At 47.0% G+C, this 20,561-nt stretch overlaps 1 protein-coding gene across 1 annotated transcript; it reads left to right on the top strand.

The window, feature by feature from the left end:
* Positions 1-5,770: 5,770 nt before the first annotated feature.
* LOC124615353 (translation initiation factor IF-2-like) lies at positions 5,771-20,137 on the top strand. The gene is made up of 2 exons (XM_047143163.1): positions 5,771-5,966; positions 19,593-20,137. Exons 1-2 carry the CDS (start codon positions 5,961-5,963, stop codon positions 20,031-20,033), a joined length of 447 nt encoding a protein of 148 aa, XP_046999119.1. The 5' UTR covers positions 5,771-5,960; the 3' UTR covers positions 20,034-20,137.
* The last annotated feature ends 424 nt before the right edge of the window (positions 20,138-20,561 follow it).

Below are 20,561 nucleotides of genomic sequence, written 5' to 3'. Positions count from 1 at the left end.
TGCGCTGCATCTCGACCATTTCCATCTGCTTAGCCTTACACAAACACCATCTCGGCTTGACACCGACATGAATACCGTAACATTCCGCTGCTTAAAGTACGCTGCGTCAATCACGCAGCCTGCAACACACAAGGAACACGCAGCACGTCGTCAGAGGAACGCTCATTCGTCAGCGCCATCTATCGTCGGAACGATGTTTATCCGGACACGTGTTCATAGGACCTTCCCTCCTCCATTTCCAGTCAGGAATCCGCCCCTGCAGTTTGCCGATTTTGTTAGTGTTCACACTACGTAAGCACCGATATATACGCAACGCGTTAATGTGGCCTTCGCACGGAAACATTTCGTACGCACCTCATATTGTCTCATACTCCAGCAGTTATCCTCCTGCAACATGCCCGCACTGCTGGGGAAGACATCAAGCACGAATGCATGCAGGAGGTCAGCAAAGTCGTTCACGTTGTCCACAGGTGTCGTGGTGCCTTCGATTCGTAACACAGGTCACACGTTAGCGCAGGTGAATGACCCACATATTATAATACTGCCCCCAACGTCCAGTGTCAGAGGTGTGTTACGAGTTTCGAGCAGTCGCTCGCCTTGATGAAGGCATATCCCAACACGATTCTCGAACTGGTGTAACAAGAAACGCGATACACCCGACCAGGCGACACGTTTCCTTTGATCCACGGTAAAATCTCGGTGATCCTGTGCCACCTGTGGTGGTAACTGGCGACGTCGTTGGTGTATAGCATCATCTGGTGTGGAGACCCGTGTTCATCAACTTGCGCTGAAAGGTGCGCTTTCAAACAACTGTGCCTGTGCAAGCATCCGCCTCATATCTGTCGCTCATCCTGCTTTATAAAGTGGACAAGCCTCCGACGTTCCAGCACTAACTCGTGATTGCACTGTGCTTCATCCACTTTCCAAACCTGCTGACGACTTTAGCACGTGAATAGCTTCTTAGTTTCGCCGTTTCCTAGGTGGGTGACGTTCTGTCCTTTTCCAAAGCAGCGTATGTCGTGGGATTCCCCTACTTGTGTCCCCACTCCGTCTCTACAATAATTCCTCAGTCGTCTCTACTTTGCTCACAGCGCCACAAGGGGGCATCCAATCGCGCGGTGTGCGGTGGACGTAGTATTGCGATTCATTGGTGTAGATGTGCACGAAGCTACAGACGCCCTCAGTTCAACAGAACAACCGGTTTCGCCTCTGGTGCCGTGCTGCTAAGACTGCGAACAGTGTCACTAACCACACTGTAGCACATAACCCCACGGTGTTACGTAGTAGTCAAGACTGGTGTGCAAATACGTTTTATCAGGTTGTTTACAGCGTTCCGTCCCACAACTGCTAAAAACGGAAACCTTGTAGGACCACTTCGTTGTCTTTCTGTCTGTCTCTCCGAATGTTAAAAACCCTTTTCCTAAGAATCGGGTAGAGGAGTCACACACCAAGACCTGTGGTCACATGCAGCACTAGGAAATGTAAACTTCTAAGTCAATAAAATCAAAACCAGCGGCCATTTACACTATGTGATCAAAAGTATCCGGACACCTCCAGAAATATACGTTTTTCATATTAGGTGCATTGTGCTGTCACCTACTGGCAGGTACTCCATATCAGCGACCTCAGTAATCGTTAGACACCGTGAGAACAGAATGGGATGCTCCGCGGAACTCACGGGCTTCGAACGTGTCATACGTCTGTACGCGAGATTTCCACACTCATAAACATCCCTAGGTCCACTATTTCCGATGTAATAGTGAGGAGGACACATAAAGCACAAAAGCGTACAGGCCGACCTCGTCTGTCGACTGACAGAGACCGCCAACGGTTGAAGACGGTCGTAATGTGTAATAGGCAGACATCTATCCAGACCATCACACAGGAATTCCAAACTCCATCAGGATCCACTGCAAGTACTATGACAGCTAGGCGGGACGTAAGAAAACTTCGATATCATGGTCGAGCGGCTGCTCATAAGCCACACATCACGCCGGTAAATGCCAAACGACGCCTCGCTTGGTGTAATGAGCGTAAACATCGGACGATTGAACAGTGGAAAAACGTAGTGTGGAGAGACGAATCACGGTACACAATGTGGCGATCCGATTCCATGGTGTGGGTATGACGAGTGTCCGGTGAACGTCATCTGACAGCGTGTGTAGTGACACCAGTAAAATCGGAGGCGGTCGTGTTATGGTGCGGTCGCGTTTTTCATGGAGGGGTCTGTTGTTTTGCGTGGCACTGACACACCACAGGCCTACATTGATGTTTTAAAGACCTTCTTGCTTCCCACTGTTGAAGAGCAATTTTGGGATGGCGACTGCATCTCTCAGCACGATCGAGCACCTGTTCGTAATGCACGACCTGTGGCGGAGTGCTTACACGACAGTAACATCCCTGTAATGAACTGGCCTGCACAGAGTCCTGAGCTGAATCCTATAGAATACCTTTGGGATGTTTTGGAACGCTGACTTCGTGCCAGGCCTCATCTCCGGACATCGATACCTCTCCTCAGTGCAGCACTCCGTGAAGAATGGTCTGCCATTCCCCAAGAAACCTTCCAGCACCTGATTGAACGTATGCTGCGAGAGTGGAAGCTGTCATCAAGGCTAAGGCGGGCCAACACCATATTGAATTTCGGCATTACCGATGGAGGGCGCCACGAACTTGTAAGTCGTTTTCAGCCAGGTGTCCGGATAGTTTTGATCACATAGTGTATGTCACATCTTTTGATACTTGCAAACTCACTAATGAAAACGTATCCCGTTTAATTAGAACCATGAAATTTGCAGGGAAGCAAGGTTTCGCAGTACAAGTAATAGAAGAAAAACCGAATACTATGAATCTGTAATTATATTGCAAAAAAAAAAAATATTTTTTTCCCGTTTGTTGTCCGACTGTATGTCTGTGCGCCTGATAAGAACAGTGTCTTCTCAAAAAGCGCTAGACGTATCAAGTTGAAATCTGTGTCTCATACTAAGGTCTATGTATGTAATAATCGTAAGCTTCTAAATCAGTGTAATCAAAAGATACTGCCATTTGTGACACAGATTTCGATATCGGCCGGCCGAAGTGGTCGTGCGGTTAAAGGCGCTGCAGTCTGGAACCGCAAGACCGCTACGGTCGCAGGTTCGAATCCTGCCTCGGGCATGGATGTTTGTGATGTCCTTAGGTTAGTTAGGTTTAACTAGTTCTAAGTTCTAGGGGACTAATAACCTCAGCAGTTGAGTCCCATAGTGCTCAGAGCCATTTGAACCAGATTTCGATACTCGCAAATTCACTCATCAAGGCCTATACGGTACTTACCCTTGTGCTAAAATCGTGAAATTTGGCAAGAAGCAACGTTTCACAGTAAAAGCAAAGGGAAAAGTCCGAAAATTGTTAATTTGTAATTGTATCACGCGAAAAAAATTTTGTCTCATTTCTTTTCGGATTCTCTATGTCCGTCCATCCATATATCACGCCACCTTTTTTTCAGGAACAGGCACACGTATCAAGTTGAAATTTATGTAAAATACTCAGGTCTGTAGTCACTTGGTCCTGTAATAAATATTAAGATTAATTATGATTTTAATATTCAAGCAAATAAATTTATTCTTCATAAATGAAATCTTTTCAGCAAGAAATATAAAAACCGAGATTAAATTTATAATATTCTTATAGCCTTTATCGCACGGAAATCTACCCCCTTTTTTCTAAGTCAATGCAGCCAAAAGTTACGGCCATTTATGTAACATACTGTATTTTGATGCTCGCAAACTCCCTCATTAAAATCAACAGGGTACTTCCCTTTGACCTAGAATCACGAAATTTGTCAAGCTGCTAGTTTTCACAGTACAAGTATAGGAACAAAATCGCGAAAATGTTAATTTTCAATTATATCACAGAAAAAATATTTCATCGTTATGCGACACTAAAATCAAAAGTAAAATACTCTCGAAACTCTTGGGACTGATATCTTGCAGTAATTGTGTCGATGGTAACGCAAAAATCACTTATATTCTGGATTCCCGGAATGCATGAACTGTCTATATACAGGGTGATCATTAGTAAAACTGACAAACTACAGGGACGTATGCAGCTATACGCATTCCCGTATAACGTGTGCCACGGCAGATGGCGCTGATGAATGACAGTTCCTCTAATCACTTGCAGCGTCTTCCTTGTGTGTTGCGGGCTGTGTAGTTGATGCAGCGTACTGTAAGCAGCAGAATGATCCGGTGTCCACATCAGAAACAAGCACAAATGGTGTTTATGTACGGCCAAGGAGATGGAAACGTCGAGAGGCAGTATGGCTATACGAAAACAAGTACCATCACAGACAACCGCCCCATAAAACAACGTTTCAGTTCCTTTTTGGACGTTTGTGTGATAATTAGTCCTTTCAGACAGACTAACGTGCAGGGAGACTGCGGACTGTATGTACATCAGGTTTTGAGGACCGGGTTGCAGAGGATATCGATGGTATGTACCATTAAAAACAGTCTTGATCACAATTTATTTAGTACGGTGACCGGTTTCGACCACTACTGTGGTCATCTTCAGACCAAGAGTAGTGATTCTCTAGCAGAAGGAGGTTCTTACTCATTGGCCTGAAGATGACCACGGTAGTGGTCCAAATCGGTCACCGTACTAAATAAATTGTGATCAAGACTGTTTTTAGTAGTAAATATTTGTAACATATTGATCACTGTCACTCCCATAATGTATTCAAAAGTAATATTGAGGGTACTTGTTTTGGTATAGCCGAGCCGCCTCTTGACCGTTTCCATCTGCTTGGCCGTACATAAACACCATCTGTGCTTGTTTCCATCGTGGATACCCGAACTTTCTGCTGCTTACTGTACGCTGCGCCATCCACCACACAGCCTGCAACACACAAGGAACAGAGGAACTGTCATTCATCAGCGCCATCTACCGCGAAAACGATGCATTTCTGGGAACATGTTCACAGGACCTTTTCTGTCCCGTTTCTGGTCTGGAATCTGTCCCTGAAGTTTGTCGGTTTTACTAAGGTTCACCCTGTATGTAGACAGTTCATGCCTCCCAGGAATCCAGAATGATTTTTACCTTATCATCGACTCTGATACTGGCAAGATATCAGTCCCGTGAATTCCAAGTATTCTAGTACAAACTCCAGGCAGGCGGCCCGCCAGCGTGATGTTACTCGAAGTACGATTACGTGTATGCTCCATGACAACCACAACTACTCCTATCCCGTCTGTTGTGACGTGGATGCGATGCAACTGTGTACTCTGTTCCGGGACGAATTGTTCTGGTCGCTCGCACACCGTTCCTTATGGATACACGTTCATAGGACCTATTTCCCCCGTTTCCAGTCAGTAATACGTCCCTGCAGTTTCTTGGTTTTATTAATGTTCAGCCCGTACGTCAGTAAATTTGTACGGAGCGCGATCGCTACTCATACCTGGCTAGGCCGGCCGCTGTTGCCGAGCGGTTCTAGGCGCTTCAGTCCGAAACCACGCTGCTGCTACTGTCGCAGGTTCGCATCTTGCCTCGGGCATGGAGAGCCATTTGAACCATACCTGGCCAATTTTTTGTTAATGACTACAATTCTTTTAGTGACACCGACAAACAGCCGGACTTCGTCCGCCCGTGTTGACGACACCCGCCGTCCTCCGTGTGGAGGCAACGCCGGCGGATCGGCTAGCGGCCGTGTGACGCGACCACTGTGCGGTGCGGTGCGGCCTCCAGCTCCAGCCACCGCTGGAACCGCTGGAAGCGGACACCGACTCGGCCGGCGTGGCCTTGCAGCGGTCCGCGGCGCGCTGGGCGCCGGTCCGCCCAAACGGCGCGGCTGGGATGTGGCCGGGCAGCGTCGCGTTACACGCCTGGGCGTGGCGGGACGCCGGGCCGCGCCCTATAAAAGACGCGGCCGCGCTTCCCGAAGCACTGACTCGCACCGCAGAGCTCCACACCAGCACCCAGCAGCAGACATGAAGGTGCGTACACATCTCACCTCTACCTCTCTCTCTCTCTCTCTGTCTCTGTACTACATTCTAGCTGTATGTGACGGGAAGTACCCAGAAGTTCCAGGTAGTAGCTTACTGTAGGTGTCTCCGTATACAAAACCCTTAGAAACGTCCAAATGTGTTATTACTCAAGAAATTTTCGCCACATGATACTTTACAGAGCACTCTAAATTCATAGTGACCTTCCACAGGGATTCATTTTGTGTCCTCTACTACTCACGATGCTGATGTACGATGGTCGTTCCGTAAGTAATGACTTACTTTTTTTTCTCAGAGCAGAGTCAGAATTTGCTGACAATATACATCAACATGCCTTGTCCATGTCCTCTTTTTCTACGTAGTCTCCAACGTTGTGGAAGAGCCTGTTTCCCCTGCTGGTAAAAGCTCTTGTCCTGTAGGCGAAGCCATGTTTTCACTGCATGACTGATACTTTCATCTTCAAAGTGTGTCCCCCAAAGAGAATCTTTAAGCGACCCAAAGAGATGGTACTCCGAGGGTGCCGGATCTGCGCTGTGGGGTGGATGAGCCAATCATGTCCAACAGTGTGTTTCCGGGTTCTTGTGTGTAGGCGCGCATTATCGTGTAGGAACAAGATTTATGCTGGATTCTTGTCTGATCGAACACGTCGGAAACTGATCTTGAGTTTATTCATAGTCGTCACGTATCACTTTGAGTTGATGCTTGACCTTTTTGGCATCACATCCACGAGAACGACGCCATCACAATCCCAGAAGATTGTCACCAAGTCTTTTCCGGCACCGGAGATACTCTTCAATTTCTTCTTTTGTTCTGAATGAGGATGGTACCACTCCATTGACTCCCTTTTTGTTTCTGGCGCAAAGTGATGCAACTAGCTTTTGTCCCCCGTAACGATCCGTGACAACACGGAACAGACATCAAATGCGAAGCACCAACAACGACGTTTGTCTACGTGTATTAATGGCCTTTTAAAAAAATGGGGCATTACTTGTTGAACGACCCTCGTATACAGGACGAAAGACTGATGACGCTGCTTCAATGGCATTTTTTGACCACACCGTTATGTGTCACACTCAAATAATAAGTGCCAGAGATACTTGCTGTATCTTCCAAGCAGTGATCCACTGACAAACTCGCTTTTAGTTGCAGCCTTTTGTCTTCATACACAAAAGAAGTGAGAACGTCAAAAAGAGTTATTCGTCAACGTATACAATGCTACATTCCTAACTGGAAATACTCCACAGGGAACGGCTGTCCCACAGGGATTCATTGTATTACATCTACTATTTTTTATCACTCTTTTGACATTTTGTCCATCTCACACTGGTACTTTCACTTAAAATCCTCAATGATTCCTTGTATATATAAGAATCTCTGTTTTCCCCCACAATTTTCGTCCCCTTATGGATCCCTCTAGTACCATAGAAACTATTCTGGTGTCTTATTGTTAGTGGATGACGCAGTTATGTATCACATTCGAGTTATGTCTATCCAATACACAAGAAGTTTCAGGTAGTGACCCACTGACAGCCTTATTTTTTGTCCTCACCTGTTGCCTTTATATACAAAATAAGAAGCGTGTCAAAAGAGCTATTAGTCCAGGAATTTCCGACATCTGAGACTTAATACAGCACTCTAAACTCGAAAACTTCCTCAGAAAATTGATCTCCCACGGGGATTCACTCTGTTACCTCTATTATTTTTCTTTCATGTATTGCTGTTCGTATCTCCCTTGTGGTAATTTTTTCACCTCAGAGTATCACCGACAAGCAACATTCTCAATTATTTCTTGCATATATTGTAATCTGTGTCTTCCTGTACAATTATTGTCCTCTATGGCTCCTTCTGACTGCACTGAAACTAATCCCTAAGATTATTAAGGCTTTCCTGGTCACTTGTTGACAAACTGCCTGTTGGCTTCCGTCTGGCGTTCTTCGGCCAATGTTTATCTGATAATTTTTCTGACGTTTCGCCAGTACGTGAGGCTAGCATTGTTAAAGCTTCACTCTCACCAGCAACAATGTAGAGAAAAATTTTAACAATGCCATCAGCCTGTGCTTGCAGAACGTCAGAAAAATTATGAAAAAAACGTCGGCCGAAGTACCTGAGACAGAAGCCAATAGGCAGCTTGTAATCCCTAAAGGTTTACCACATTTCCATTAAACTGTTATCTATGATCCTCCTAAATACAATAAAAAGATGCAGTAGCACTGCTTCAATATTATTGCCGCGTGAGTCATTTATGCAGATGTAGCACCCCACATAGTTGCTTAAGTTTAGAAAATCAAAATTAGACAGTATTAATAACAAAATAATACCTTTTTCTTCTGGTGATAGGCAAAAATAATCATTAACAGGAGTTCATATGCTACAGGTGTTAGTATAATATCACATGGATTAATGAAGACATATAGACAGGAAATATTGAGAGACTACCGAGAAAGTGAAGATTACCCACGAAATGTTTTCTTACCAACTTATCGAAAGCTGTGTCTCAATTTATCGTGTATCCAAACTATAACATCGGGTGAGGGGATAAAGAATATCAATCTAATGGCTTATCATCATTGATTAGTTACTTTTGTCGACAATGCACTCTTACAGATGTATGCACGCGTTTCAGCGCATAACATGACAGGAGATCGCGCTTCCTGGTGTAAATCGCTGTCAAAACTCCGTAAAACCCTTTAAGGGAAGGAGCGATTCTTCTCGTAGTTGTGGTTTACATTCCACGCCAGAATGTCAATGTCAAACGTACAAGGGCGCGTAGCGTATGCATGCACGTCCGGATGGTAAATTTGCTACAGAAATTCGACTACGAACTGACCGAAAGAGAATACAGTTGAAAGCCTTATCCATTATCGCTTTCCCCTCACCTTAAAAAAGACGTATGAGAGTATTTGGGAAAGTAATAACCTGTGCTCATTTCAAGTTGGGTGTCCATTCCCGGAAAGACAAAATGGGACTGTTGATGAATTTTCAAGTTTTATTTGGTATTAACGAATACCCTCACTCTAACCTTAGACTTTCGTCACGGAGGGAAGTGTGGGGGACAAAATTGAAGAGGAATACCGTCTTGACTACTGGAAGCAGATTCATTCGGATGGAGGTTGCAATAGCTATGCAGAGATGAAGAGGATTACATAGGATAGACTATCATGGAATGCTCCAGATGTACTAGCCACTGGCAGCCTCCAGTTGCGTTTATTGTTACAATTTCAAGACCCACAAAGCTATGTAATGCCTCGACAATTTTTTTGGCCTTGCACAGGAAAACAAAAACAAAAAGGAAGTAATAATTATGACTAAGGTATACTTATTGAAAGGACTCTTAAGCATCAACGAGAAACTGAATCACACTACGTGCCAAAAAGAGGGAAGCACCTAGAAGAGGAAGAGGAAACGAAATGAAGCTTCACGAGTTGAGAACGCATGTCACGTTCTTTCGGTGGTTACAAAATCGAGTGAAATTTACAAAGAGCTACGCAATATGAGCCCACTGATCTGCGTGACTTTGCACTCGCTCCGACCTGCCTGCACGCAGTGATTCGGGTTTTAAGGGATTCCTCTGCTGGGGAAAGTTGGTCCATAGCTGTTGTAACTGGTCCTTGATATCCCGCATACTACAACGAGGACAGAGCGGAGGGTCGAACAGATGCCACGCAAGTTCTAAAGGGGTGGGTGGCAGATCTTGGGGCATTTCTGGCCACGGGAGTACCTCGGCATCACGCAGACCGTTAATGGATACACGTGCTGTATGTGGACAAGCATTATCCTATTGAAAAATGTCACTACGATGGTGTCAAAAGAGAGACATCTACATTCAGAGTTACCTCAGTCACTAAGAGCATGACCGTAAGTTATACCGCGCGAGGTGACGCAGTGGTTAGCACACTCGACTTGCATTCGGGAGGACGACGGTTCAAACCTGCGTCTGGCCATCCTTATTTAGGTTTTCCTTGATTTCCCTAAATCGCTTCGGGCAAATGCTAGGATGGTTCCTTTCAAAGGGCACGGCAGACTTCCTTCCCCATCCTTACCTAATCCGATGGGACTAACGACCTCGCTGTTTGGTCCCCTCCCACAAATCAACCAACCAATCAACCTTGAGTTATAACACACGGCTCCCCAGGCGATGACACCGGAGATAACACCGCTGTGCCTCTCCAAAAGATTGTAACAATGGGAGCTCTCCCCAGATCGCCACCATACTCGCCCGACGATGGTCATCTGGGCAGTGCAGAAGCTCGATTCATCGCTCGACGCAATGCGACGCCGTTCGTCAGAGTCCAGGCTTCGCGTTCACGGCACCACTCCAAATGCAGTCGATTGTGTTGTGGTGTTAATGGTAGTCTATACATTCGACAATATTTGTCTAGTCCAGTTGCTGCTAGTTCCCGATATATGATGTGGGATAACACAGTGCTGCATGGAGTCCATTACCTGTCCTCCGGGGCTGCTGCAGATGTGAAGGGGTCACGATGTGCTTGGTGCACAGTACCGCGTTCGTCCGTTGTGCTGGTCAGGCGTGGCCGAACGGAACCCCGACGACGAGTCTGCCTGAACTGTCGTTCCATGCAGTCCAACAATGCGGCACTGTCACATCCAAATGGTCCACAAATCTGTATATGCCACTATTCGATCAGACGATCACATGACTACAGACACTGAGACCCCTTTCAAGATCTGTGAAGTACTGTCTCGCACGAGAAACAAGCATCTCCGGGTCCTTCACGTTGATCGTGCAGCATCTGACGTTCTTGACGTCCTGTACCCTGATAAACCAAAGCCTTATGCCCATGGCCCACCGTGAGATTGGATGTGGTCTGATGACGTTGCGGGAAAGTAACGAGGTAAGGAAAGTATATAAGCGGAGCAGAAGCGAATGGGGCAGTCATTCTCGCGACGATACGGGCCGAAAATGGAGCAATGTGTCTTCGACACAGGCCAGATTATGATTACCCAGAGCCCGTGAACGAGTATCTCGAAAGCGGGGTAGCTGGTCAAATGTTCACGTGCTACTGTCGTGAGCAGCTGTGGAAACTGATACCACAGTGAAACTACTGCTAGGCGCTAAACGGTTGGCCGTCCACACAGAACATGGACTTCGGAGAACTGCCTGCCCTGTAACGTAGGATAGGCGGCGATCTATGGCATATCCCGCAAAAAAGCACAATGCTGGTGCAGGCAAAAGTGTTTCGGAGCACACCATTCAGCGCACAGAGCTGAACATTGGACTCCGCAGCAGGCGACCCCTACGTCTTCCCATGTTGACACAACGACATCATAAATTACAATTGCAGTGGGCACGGGATCAGTGGGATTGGATCGCGGATTAATGGACACTTGTTACACCAGGACGATGGTCATCTCCATAACGTGCACCGCGCCATGGACGCAGACTGATCGGAACAGTTTAATGCTATGATAGACATTCCCCTGCTCCTGGATGGGCCCTTTGGTAGTAATCGAAGACACGTTGACAGCTGCGGACCACCTGCACCCCTTCACCCTTGATGTCTTCCACGACGGCGACGTCGTCTCTCAACAGGATAATTGTCCGTGTCTCAAAGCTGGAATTGTGCTACAGTGGTTTGGGGAACACGACAGTGAACTCACGTTGATGTCTTGGTCACCAGAGTTGCCGGATGTGTATCCTATCGAACCCATCTGGGTCGCTATAAGGTGCCATCACGGTGTAGACAGATCATCGGGCCGTTATTTACGGGAATTACATGACCTCCACTCGGACATCGTCTCCCATATACCTCCCAACAAACTGTAGAACAGATTATACGCAGAATCGGTGATGTATTGCGTTCCAAAGATGTCCCAACAAGCTATTTAGCAGGCGGTCACAATGTTTCGGCTCGTCAGTGTATATGTTCTACGAGGCGTGGTGACAACACAAAATACGAACAACACTGCGCTGTGGTGGGCGTTTACCTGTCCCAAGGAATTGCATCTATAATCATTTTTATACTCGCCGATGGTGTGTACATATGCAAAGTTACATGTCTTCTGGGTACTTCACTTTCTTCACCTGGCTATGTATTATTTGGGTGAGGCTAGTTGGCAGAAAAAGTAAGAAACTACGAATCTGAAATGTTCGATGTGCTGCCTCAGTGATTCCAAAGATTTTTCCAAATCAAATGTTCAAATGTGTGTGAATTCCTGAGAGACCAAACCGCTTAGGTCATCGGTCCCTAGTCTTACACATTACTTAAACTAACTTATGTTAAGAACAACACAAACACCCATGCCCGAGGGAGGACTCAAACCTCCCGTGGGAGTGGCCGCGCAGTCCGTGACATGACGCCTAAAACCGCACGGCTTCTCCGCGCGGCGGATTTTTTCAAACATTTGTCGTTTTTTCACCACTGTCAATGTGTTGTTAATGTGAGAAACACACAGCAGTACCTTCTTTGAGAGCCCACGTCAAGTTACGGGCCCACGTGGGGCAGAGTTTTTAAGTTTAAAAGGTCGGAGTCGGGCCAGGCGGCACCGCATCCAATAGGACCACACAGGGTGAAGCACCTTGGTGTGGAAACCAGCTTTCAGGATGGCGACAGTCTCATTTACTTTCCTTACTTACTTTCACGACTCATTTCTTGTAATAGTGGACCTCGTTGAGCGGTAATTTACGATAAGGGGTTGGGCAAAATCTATGTATTACAAGTGATATTGTGTTGATCAAGTATCTGATCAGAACTGAGTTAGATTTCTTCACCAGTTTAGGCAAATTTATTGAAGTTTTACGGTCCTGGCAGTCAAAAATAAATAACGATAAAGGCACAAAATATATACATTCGAAAACTGAGTGACATCGTAGCCAGTTCGCCCGCAGTGCCATCTAAACTGTCGCGGAGAAGTGGAGAACACCGTTAGCGGCCGTGAGCCGTGTGGAAGCGATGCGACCAGCCGCGGCTCGCCTCCGATGAAAACGAGAGTGCGTGACGCAACCGCCGGCGTCCCACCTTGACTTAACACAGAGCCGCCGAGGTCGCGGCCGAGAGCCGCAGATCTACGTCGCCAGCAGGCGTCTTCTCGCAGCCGGCCATCTCATCCTCTGTGCCGAAGTCTCGTTCCGAAGCACCGTCCTGACCTTGCAGATCTCTAATATCACTACACAGGCACAGAGTTTGACGTCAGCAAGAAGACCGTGTTCTCATCCACAAAATAAGGAAATCTCTTTTCGAATCATGTGTTCAGAAACACTTAGTTTCACAAAATTCCTTGTCAGAGGCTTTCTTTTCGTTCATTTGTGATGATCTTCTCTACGTATAGTACAAGTCCGGAAATACCCTCATAAAATCCAAACGCAAACAGTAAAACAAAGTGCTGATACAAGAGAAAGAGGAGGGGGAAAAACTTCTAGGATATGTTACCAACATGGCGGCCATCTTGAAAGCCGCCATTTTGGATTCAAGTCGATAATTTTGAATGGGACACGTGGAGAATTTCACTAGAAAAGCGACGGCGTTGTTATTTTGCACATGGCTTTATTCAGTCTCGAGTTATAACCAACTTTGTGTGGCAGAATTGATACGATCGGCAGCGCGAGTGTTACGTACCGAAAAGGCATTAAGCCGACGTTACACATTCCAGAGGGAACATCAACAGTCACAGGAACGGTCCGATATGCTGCCCACTACGTCGGAGAGTTAATACTATCCTCCGAACCGAGTCCTGATAAACTTTAACCAACAGATCCGGCGGAATTTGACCGCTCACATGAGCTTAAGATGAACCAGATCCGGTATAAACGAGTGCTTTGACGCGACCCAACCAGATCCGGCATAATACAGTGCTTTGACGCGACCCCACAGGAAAAATCCAAAGGAGTTAAATCTGGTGAAGGTAGTGGGGGAACTGCACATCCAGGTACGCCACACACTGCGCCCATAATGCGGTACCAACATATGGAATGGATTTACAGATATGCGAGTGTCTCGAAGACTTCTTAAGTTATAGAACGCAGTATGTTGTCCTTGACGGTGAATGTTCATTAGAGACAAGGTTATTCTTAGGAGTGGCACGGGAAGTGTGATAGGACCGATATTATTCTCTATAGACATAAATGATTTGGCGGACAGGGTGGGCAGCAATTTGCGGGAGTTAGCTGATGATACTGTGGTGTACGGAAAGGTGTCGAAGTCGAGTGACTGCAGGAGGATACCAGATGACTTTGACGAAATGTCTGTTTGGCATGATGAATGGCAGGTAGCTGTAAATGCAGAAAAATGTAAATTAATACGGATGGGTAGGAAAAACAAACCTGTAAAATTCAGATTCGGCCTTACTATTGTCCTGCTTGACACAGTCACATCGTTTACATACGTGGGCATAACGTCGCAAAGAGATATGAAATGGAACGATCATGTGATGATTGTAGTGGAGAAGGCGAATGGTCGACTTCGGTTTATAGGGAGATTTCTAGGAAAGGTGGTTCACCTATAAAGGAGACCGCATATAGGAGGCCGGTGCGACCTATTCTCGAGTACTGCTCGAGTGTTTGGGATCCGTACCAGCTCGGATTGAAAGAAGACATCGAAGCATTTCATGGGTGGGCTGCTATATTTTTTTTATTGGTAGATTCGAACAGCAGGTGTACACGGATGCTTCGGCAACTCAAATGGGAATCCCTGGAGGGAAGGCGACATTCCTTTCGAGGAACACCGTTGAGAGAATTTAGAAAACTGGCATTTGAAGCTGACTGCAGAACGATTCTGCCGCCTCCAACATACATCGCACATATGGACTACGAAGATAAGATACGAGATTAAGGGTTCATACGGAGGCATAGAGATTGTCGTTTTTCCCTCGTTCTATTTCCGTGTGGAGTAGGAAAGGAATGACTGTTAGTGGTATGGGGTACCCTCCGTCATGCGCCATAAGGTGGACTGAGGAGTATCGATGTACACAAATGACCATTAAAATTGCCACAACAAGAAGAAATGCAGATGATCAGCGGGTGTTATTGGACAAATATATTATACTAGAACAGACATGTGATTACATTTTCACGCAATTTAAGCGGGTGTTATTGAACAAATATATTATACTAGAACTGACATGTGATTACATTTTCACGCAATTTGGGTGCATAGATCCTGAGAAATCAGTACCCAGAACCACCTCTGGCCGTAATAACGGCCTTGATACGCCTGGGCATTGAGTCAAACAGAGTTTGGATTGCGTGTACAGGTACAGCTGCCCATGCAGCTTCAACACGATACCACAGTTCATCAAGAGTAGTGACTGGCGTATTGTGACGAGCCAGATGCTCGGCCACCATTAACCAGACGTTTTCAATTGGTGAGAGATCTGGAGAATGTGCTGGCCAGGGCAGCAGTCGAACGTTTTCTGTATCAAGAAAGGCCCGTACAGGACCTGCAACATGCGGTCGTGCGTTATCCTGCTGAAATGTAGGGTTTCGCATGACTCGAATGAAGGGTAGAGTCACGAGTCGTAACACATCTGAAATGTAACGTCCACTGTTCAAAGTGCCGTCAATGCGAACAAGATGTGACCGAGACGTGTAACCAATGGCACCCGCCCCCCACCCCCACCCCTTCCATCACGCCGGGTGATAAGCCAGTATTGCGATGACGAATACACGCTTCCAATGTGCGTTCACCGCGATGTCGCCAAACACGGATTCGACCATCATGATGCTGTAAACACAACCTGGATTCATCCGAAAAAATTACGTTTTGCCATTCGTGCACCCAGGGTAACCGCAGCCAATATCTCCGAGCTGATAGTCCATGCTGCTGCAAACGTCGTCGAACTGTTCGTGCAGATGGTTGTTGTCTTGCAAACGTCCCCATCTGTTGACTCAGGGATCGAGACGTGGCTGCACGATCCGTTACAGCCATGCGGATAAGATGCCTGTCATTTCGACTGCTAGTGATACGAAGCCGTTGGGATCCAGCACGGTGTTTCGTATTTCCCTCCTGAACCCACCGACTCCATATTCTGCTAACAGTCATTGGATCTCGACCAACGCGAGCAGCAATGTCGCGATACGATAAACCGCAATCGCAATGGGCTACAATCCGACCTTTATCAAAGTCGGAAACGTGTTGGTACGCATTTCTCCTCCTTACACGAGGTATGACAACAACGTTGCACCAGGCAACGCCGGTCAACTGCTGTTTGTGTATGAGAAATCGGTTAGAAACTTTCCTCATGTTAGCACGTTGTAGGTGTCGTCACCGGCGCCAACCTTGTGTGAATGCTCTGAAAAGCTGATCATTTGCATATCACAGCATCTTCTTCCTGTCGGTTAATTTTCGTGTCTGTAGCACGTCATCTTCGTGGTGCAGCAATTTTAATGGCCAGTAGTGTAGATGTAGATGTAGGCGTTCATCAAATAACAAATATTAAAGTCTCACTCCATTCTGTTGTATTGTCCATAACCAACAACAACGTCAGACGTGTAAATTTCCGATTTTTCAATCGAATTCACATATCGTATACGTCAAAATACGTCGTACCTATTGCTGGTGACGTGGAGGTTTGAGTTAGCGTGCGAGGGACGCTCCAATGGCTTAGCTGGAAAGAGCACTGCCTGTTTAGTATACTGTATTAACCTGTCAGAAAGTTTGCTTTCAGAGTACACTGCGTTGTAGTATGAAAGACAGGTTCTGGCGTACTCTCCCGCAGCTTATAGGCGTATGTAAACAAAGCAGACGGCGCAGTGCCCCAGCTGCTGCCGTGGTCGTTAGCGGGTCACGCCTCCGCCATTGTTCACCCCACGTGGCGACCAGAAAGTGGGGAATGCCGCTAGTGGAGGCGCCCACCGGAGCGGCGGCCCACGGCGTGCTGGGCGTGGTCGCAGCCGGATGTCTCGGCCTGGGCCAACGGTCCCATCCTGTACTGCTCTGCACCTTTGCAGCTCCCGCACCTGCCGAGCAAGGTCACCCACTCACGGCACAGCATGCTCCGCGTAACTTACTCCACGACCGCAGGAGTGCTTAATCAAGCCACACTCTTCCATGTAACCTGTTACCGCAGAAGCGTCACATCTGCTTCTACATCTACACACATTCTCTGCAACATACTGTATGGTGCACAGCAGAGCGTACGTTGCAACGCATTTGCTTCCCTGTTCCATCCCAAAAACAGAGCGGGTGCAAAACGACTGACTAAATACTTCCGTACGAGTACTAATCTCCCTTATATTCGTGATCCTCATGCCAAATACTCGTTGGCGGCAGTAGAATCGTTCTGCAGTCATCCTCAAATTTTGGTTCTCTTTATTAACGTCTTGTCATTAAACTGCGTGCTCGTGGAATATCGTCTCAATTATGCTACTGGATTCGTGATTTCCTATCAGAGAGGTCACAGTTCGTAGTAACTGACGGTAAGTCATCTAGTAAAACAGAAGTGATTTCTGGTGTTTCCCAGGATACTGTTATAGGTCCTCTGTTGTTCCTTATCTATATAAATGATTTAAGAGACATTCTGTGCAGCCTTTTTAGCTTGTTTGCAGATGATGCTGTCGTTTATCGGCTAGTAAAGTCATCTGAAGATCTAAACGAATTGCAAAACGATTTAGATAAGATATCTGCATGGTGCGAAAATAGGCATTTGATCCTAGATAATGACAAGTGTGTGGTCATCCACATGACTCCTACAGGGAATCCGTTAAACGTTTGTTACACGATGAAGGGAACAAATCCAAAGGCCGTAAATTCAACCAAATACCTAACAATTACAAATACGAACACTTTAAATTGGAAAGAATACACAGAAAATGTTGTGGGAAAGGCGAATCAAAAACTGCCTTGTACTGGCAGAACACTTAGAAGATGCAACAGATCTACTTGTCCGTCCTCTTTTGGTGTACTGATATGGGATACTTACCAGATAGGATTAGTGGAGTACATCGAGGAAGTTCAAAAGAGTGCAGCACGTTTTCTATTACCGAGAAATAAGGGAGAGAATGTCACTGGCATGATACAGGATTTGGGGTGGAAAAGACTAAAACAAAGGCGTTTCTCATTGGGGCGGGATCTTCTCATGAAATTTCAATCACCAAGTTTCTCTTACGAACGCGAAAGTATTTTGTCGACGCCGACCTACGTAGGGAGAAAAGATCATATATATACTAAGATGGTATCTGTACTTTCGGACATATCCGAAAGAACAGATACCATCGGTGACCATGCAGCTCGTTAGAATGAAATTACAATGAAATGAACACCCTTAGCTGCTTACAGGCGTTGACATACGTCAACGGGGACAGATGAAAATTTGTGCCCCGACCGAGACTAGAACCCGGAATCTACTGCTTACATGGCAGACGCTCTATCCATCTTTTTTTTCCATTTTGTTCGTTTTCGATCGTTGCATCTGCTCAGGGCGGACGTCGCAAGACACCCGTTTCAGATCGTCGTTGATCCATTAACTCAGTTTTTTTTTCTTTTATTACAGAGGGCAAATAACCCTCTGACCGAACACGCTGTTACCGTGCTGGCATCAATCTGAGCCACCGAGGACACAGAGGACAGTGCGACTGCAGGGATTTATCTCTGGCACGCCTCCCGCGAAACCCACATTCTCAACGTATTGTCCCCCACTACATTCGTAGTGCCCCCGCCCATTATACTCATTACTCGCGGCGCGTTGCCGATTCCCGTAAGAGTTCGGGCACTGTTTGTGCATTCGCGCAGAAGAAGAAGATGGTCAAGTGGCCGGTGAGCCTGAACTATATCTTTAGTAAGATGGTATCTGTTCTTTCGGACATGTCTTCCCTGTCGTCCCCGACTGGTGTGCTGGCACTTGATTATACGTCGTAACACCCGGAATACTCCCGTAATCTATCTCACTGTCTGGCCTGTGTATTGTCGTTCGCGCACCCACACACTTGTCATTAAATGAAACAACAAGTTTACTGTTACCAGTCACTGTTTATTTATCTCCACGACGCGTTTCAAAGGTTTAAACCTCCATCATCAGGTGGATTTACATTTGTTAATATGACATTCGTGTGTGTGTGTGTGTGTGTGTGTTGTGCTACAATTTTTTGGAGAAACTTGTGGCACTGTCTCCAGTGCTCACAGGTTTCTTTCACAGTAGTAACATATCACATGTGTACTGTCATATTTTGTAAACAAAATAAAATGTTCGCATTTAAAGCTCACACTTGTCACTAGGCGCTGCTCAGTTGTGTAACTGTGACCGCTCACATCTGCAGTGACTACAGATTGAAACTCGACTGCGACTGCGAAAACGTTTAAATGTAAATTCCTGCAATAGATACCAACAACTGATAAGATGTAACATAGCTACCAACTTGCTTAGTGACACTTAATGCTAAACAGGAGTTGGAGGGGTACGGGGACTCGCCCCTGCCGCGCGGTATTAGCCGTGCGGTGTAGGGCGCTGCAGTCATGGACTGTGCGGCTTATCCCGGCGGAGGTTAGAGTCCTCTCTCGGGCATGGGTGTGTGTGTTTGTTCTTAGGATAATTTAGGCGAAGTAGTGTGTAAGCTTAGGTACTGATGACCTTAGCAGTTAGGTGCCGTAAGATTTCACACACATTTCTGACTCGCCCCTCACCCTGTGCACCCACTGTGCGTGTTGACGGCGCCCCCTCTGCCGGCAGGTGGCTCTCGTCCTGGCTTGCGTGCTGGCGGTGTGCAGCGCCGGGCTGCTGGCGGGCCCCGCGGCGCTGGTGCGCACGCCCAGCCTCGACTCGGCGGTCATCCAGTCGGACCGGCTGGGCGGCAACTTCGCGTACAGCGCCGTCGAGGGCCACGCGTACGCCGCCGTCAGCCCCGTGGTGCAGAACGTGGTGCGGCCCGTGGCCGTGTCCTACACGGCGCACCAGGTGCCCGTCGGCCACGCCGTGCTGCCCGCCCACCTCTCCTTCGTGCACTCGCCCGCCGTCATCCCCGGCTCCGGACTCATCTTCGCCGGCGCCCCCGTCGCCGCCGCCCCCGCCAGTGACTCCGCCTCCGCGTCCGCCCCCGCACCGGCGGCTCCCGCCCCCAGCAGCGATGCCGCCGTCTCGTCTGACGACACCGTCTCCGTCGAAGCAGCCTGAGCAGACTGATGGTTCCTAGACTTCTTCCTTCCTGTCCTACCTTTCGTCTTTCCTAAAGACTCTCCACTGATGCCACTTCTTTTTAATAAATATCTTTTCTACAATGTGGTATGTTTTGTTTCTTGTACCAGTACGACCAGCTCTAGTTACATTACAGTGTTGCTCATGTTTTTCCTTTCTGTTCTATTCTGTTCAGTTTTTTGAGAATTTGGTAGATTTTAATTTTTTTATTTTCCCTGAAGCTTCTCTCGCATATCTATATGCTACACATATTACACATCTCCTTCTCCCTCTCATCTATTTCTCCCGCTTCTCTACTCCCTCTCCCCGTCAATCTCCTCCACTCCTATCGCTCTATCCATCTCATCCCCCCTCTCTCTCTGTCCATCCCCCACTCCCCTCTCTGTTCTTCACCTCTTGCTTCCCCTCTATAGCTCCATTAGCTCCATACCCTTCTCTCTGCTCTCTCTGTTCATTAACACCTAGCCCCTTCTACCTATCCACTTCCTAAACCCAACCTCTCCCTGT

Source organism: Schistocerca americana, chromosome 5 (genome assembly GCF_021461395.2).
Source record: "Schistocerca americana isolate TAMUIC-IGC-003095 chromosome 5, iqSchAmer2.1, whole genome shotgun sequence".
Lineage (NCBI taxonomy): Eukaryota > Metazoa > Arthropoda > Insecta > Orthoptera > Acrididae > Schistocerca > Schistocerca americana.
Note: the sequence above shows the minus strand (reverse complement) of the source record. Positions and strands in the feature narration are given on the sequence as shown.